General features: G+C 40.8%; 1 protein-coding gene across 1 annotated transcript in view; it reads right to left on the reverse strand.

Moving 5' to 3' along the window:
* Window positions 1-6: 6 nt before the first annotated feature.
* The window catches only part of rtn2b (reticulon 2b), a 6,922-nt gene continuing 3,571 nt past the window's right edge, over window positions 7-3,357 (reverse strand). The window contains exons 2-7 of the mRNA XM_005735615.1: window positions 2,635-2,842; window positions 2,384-2,522; window positions 1,972-2,041; window positions 1,253-1,299; window positions 1,023-1,081; window positions 7-899 (exon numbers count right to left, since the gene is read on the reverse strand). Of these exons, the coding sequence (XP_005735672.1) occupies window positions 797-899; window positions 1,023-1,081; window positions 1,253-1,299; window positions 1,972-2,041; window positions 2,384-2,522; window positions 2,635-2,842 (626 nt within the window). The 3' untranslated portion in view covers window positions 7-796. The remainder of the gene's footprint in view (window positions 900-1,022; window positions 1,082-1,252; window positions 1,300-1,971; window positions 2,042-2,383; window positions 2,523-2,634; window positions 2,843-3,357) is intronic.

The raw sequence follows: 3,357 nt of genomic DNA on the forward strand, positions 1-3,357 counted from the left end.
CTTTTGTATACAGTCTAAGATGTTATCTAGAAAGTGCCTTTTTGTGTTTTGATCAATCAAAATGAACTGCATTTACTACAAGAGTCAATATTCCTCCCACTTGTTAAGAGTTGTACTTTTTTTATTAGCAAACTGCTTTCCCCACAAATATGAGGTCACTGTTTGTTTCTAATTAAAAGTGATTAGCACTAAGATTAAAGGAGAACACTCTCATTATTTCTCATGTAAGTCTTTTAAAGGTTGTGGGGCTGGCTGCTTACCAAGCTTTTTCCTCGACTTAGCAAGTGCAGCACTATTAATGCTGATTAATAGCAGGCGATGTTCATGTCTTTTTATTCTATGAAGCTAACAATGAATGATGCTTCATAATAAAGGCAGCAATAATGCTGCAGGGCTTCATTATAAATACTTCCACAGTTTGACAGGAACACAGCGGACTAGTTATGTAAAAATACACTTGTTATTAAAGAAAAAAAAAAAGCTGTGATGTTCTGTGCCATCCATAGCCCACTCGAAGAGTATGACTGTGTGAACTGGTTCTATTAGACGCTGCCCACAGAGAGCATCACAGTAACTAAAATTCCCCTCCTCATACACCTCCTCATCCTCTCCCTCCTTCAGTGAATGGCAGCTTTGTTTAAGCTGTCAGGATCAATTATATCTTGCTCCCATAAACAAACATCATGGTGGAGAAGTGGAAACGAGCAGCCCCTCCAGCCGCCCCCCAGAGGATGTGCCCTTCCAGTCTTTCCCCAAATCCCAAATGCTGGGTGTTTTCAATACGTGACCAACACAGTTACTTTGACTTGGCTTTCTGTTTGGGCACATTCGCAGCTGAAATTGCAGGTTTTGGTGCAGGGGCTGGAGGGGGCCTCACCGAATCGTACACACTGGAGAACCTACAACAAAACGGGGGCATCACAATGAAGAAAATACCAGCACCGAAGAAAAAGCCACAATTTTGCTAGCATGACATGACCAAGAACAGAAAACAATATCACATAAATGGGTAGCTCACTTACAGGCTTTTGACTCTCTTTAGAAAAGCTCTGACGGCTCTAGCAATCCTTCTTATCCGCACCTGTCACCAAAATATCACAAAGGTCAGTGCAAACCAGCAAATTCTGCATCTTACATAGAATTACATGCGATTTTTACTAAGATATGTTTCTGTTTTGTTTGGTTTTAACTATTAATCAACTTTGCTGAATCATTTTCATTGAAATTTTTTTTTAACATAAAATAAACTCACCTGCTGCTTTTTGTACAGCAAAGGAAGGGAGAAAACAGCGATCACAGCTGGACAGACAAATTATTCATGTAAATGACTGGACTGCTACTTTTAGAGCACTCTAGCTGAGCACTCTAAACACTTTCTACTACCAGCCACATTCATCCATTCACACACACATTTAGGCTCCACTTTCAATCTTTGTTTTTGAGAGCTTTGTCTAACATTCACACACACACACACACACTTCAGTAGATGCATCAGAGGCAGCTCAGGGCTCAGTATCATGCTCAAGCATGCTTTAATATGCAGTGTTGAGGAGCCAAGGATCAATCTACCAACCTTCCAATCAGTAGATGACCCACTCTACCTCCTGGGCTTTATGTCACTTTAGCATTGCACAAAAATAATCTAATTGGTTCTAATGAAAACATTCTCCTACTTAAATAATTGGTGCAAACCAGTCATCTGAGGCGACTGATGGAGGCATGACTTCAAAAGGAACTTGAGGTTTACAGTAAAAGTTATTCCTTAAATCTTAACCGTCATGTGCAAAGTGCTTTTTTCTGCCTAAACCCAGTCACACTTTAACTACTGAGATGATAGATCGCTCATGAGTCTTACAAAGAGGAAGATACATTTGAAGGTGCTGGGAGCTTAATATAGGTGGAGGAAAGAGACATGGAGGAAATTAGATACGTGTTAGCACAAAGCATAAGTATACAGCGGGTGCAACTTACCACTTATTACCAGGGTCAGTCCATTAGTTTGGATGCCAACATAGGTCAGCAGATACAGAAGCACAACAAACTGAGAGAAAGAGCACAGAAAAAGATTACTGAACAGTTTAATAGTTTAGTTTATTAACTGTAATTTGATTTGTGAATGATGCTGCTTTAATAAATGTCTCGCTGAGATTTAAAGCTGCTGAATGTAGTCTTGATCCCATGAGAAAATGAACACTGCATGGTGGCTCTGTTTAATTTTTAGCTGCTTTTAAGCAATATAGCCTGGATTAAAACAGTACAGCTGCTCAGAGCCCCACACGAGCGTGTGTGGTGTGTAGCTGCCACCAGGTGGCACCAAAGTCAAAGAGTCTTTTAATCTTGGCTTTGTGACATCTATACTATTGCTTTACCATCACACTCATACCTTAATAGAGTCAAATATGTTTTCAATGAAAATGAGCCGTTTGATTTCTGTGACAGCAAATGCGATCAGCAGCACCGTCTCCTCCACCAGCATCACCGTCTCCTTATTTGTCAGAGAGCTGTCGTAATCCAGACATGACCTAAGCACAGGATAACACATTTGTGAGAAAGTTCAACATGCTTCCAGAAAGCAGAGGAGCAGCATATTTAGCTGGAAAAGAAAAACCTGTGTGTGAACACTGATGGACTCACTGAAAGGGGTGAACCCCGGGGTTCCAGCGCAGGAGCTCCAGGAGCTTATAATAAAAACGGAGGGGGAAGGTGATGCACATGACACCCAGAAAGACGTTGGAGACCACAGTGACAGCACTAAGCTGGAACAAGCTGGCCAGACCGATTACCAGCCCTGTAAACACCACACCAGTCCTCCACATGTGGCGCCAGTACACCAGATCCACAACTGCAAAGCAATTAAGCACAAGACATCATCTTAAATGAGTGATGCACAGAGAGCGCGGTATATCTGAGTGAATATGCAACTGAAATGGGAAGTTGTTACGCTTAAATTAGATACAGGCTAATGTTTCTTATACTTCATGACCTGACTGTGAAGCAGGGTTACCAAGAGTGGTAACATGACAGAAGGGTGTAGAGAAGTCGATAAAACTGGAGTGGAGATAAAACTAGCAACGAGGCAGTAAGTAGTTCAAAATGAGGAAAGTACTGAAAACCCAGGAAAAGAACTTATCTATCTCTACTTATTTTAATCCCACAGAGGTCAGTTATGTTGTTGATAATTTTACTTCTTCACTGTGTAGGACTCTGGATATTGTAGCTCCTCTGAAAAAGACTTCCTACTATAACTCTCAAATCAAATATGCACCTTAAAGCAGATAACTCCAAAGCTGGAGAGTAAATAGGATCTCAGTAATTTAGAAGATTGTCATTTAGTCTGGAGAAATACTGCTGCTTTGT

Source organism: Pundamilia nyererei, unplaced genomic scaffold, assembly GCF_000239375.1.
Source record: "Pundamilia nyererei isolate P.nyererei 1_Seehausen unplaced genomic scaffold, PunNye1.0 scaffold00064, whole genome shotgun sequence".
In the NCBI taxonomy this organism is placed as follows: Eukaryota; Metazoa; Chordata; class Actinopteri; order Cichliformes; family Cichlidae; genus Pundamilia; species Pundamilia nyererei.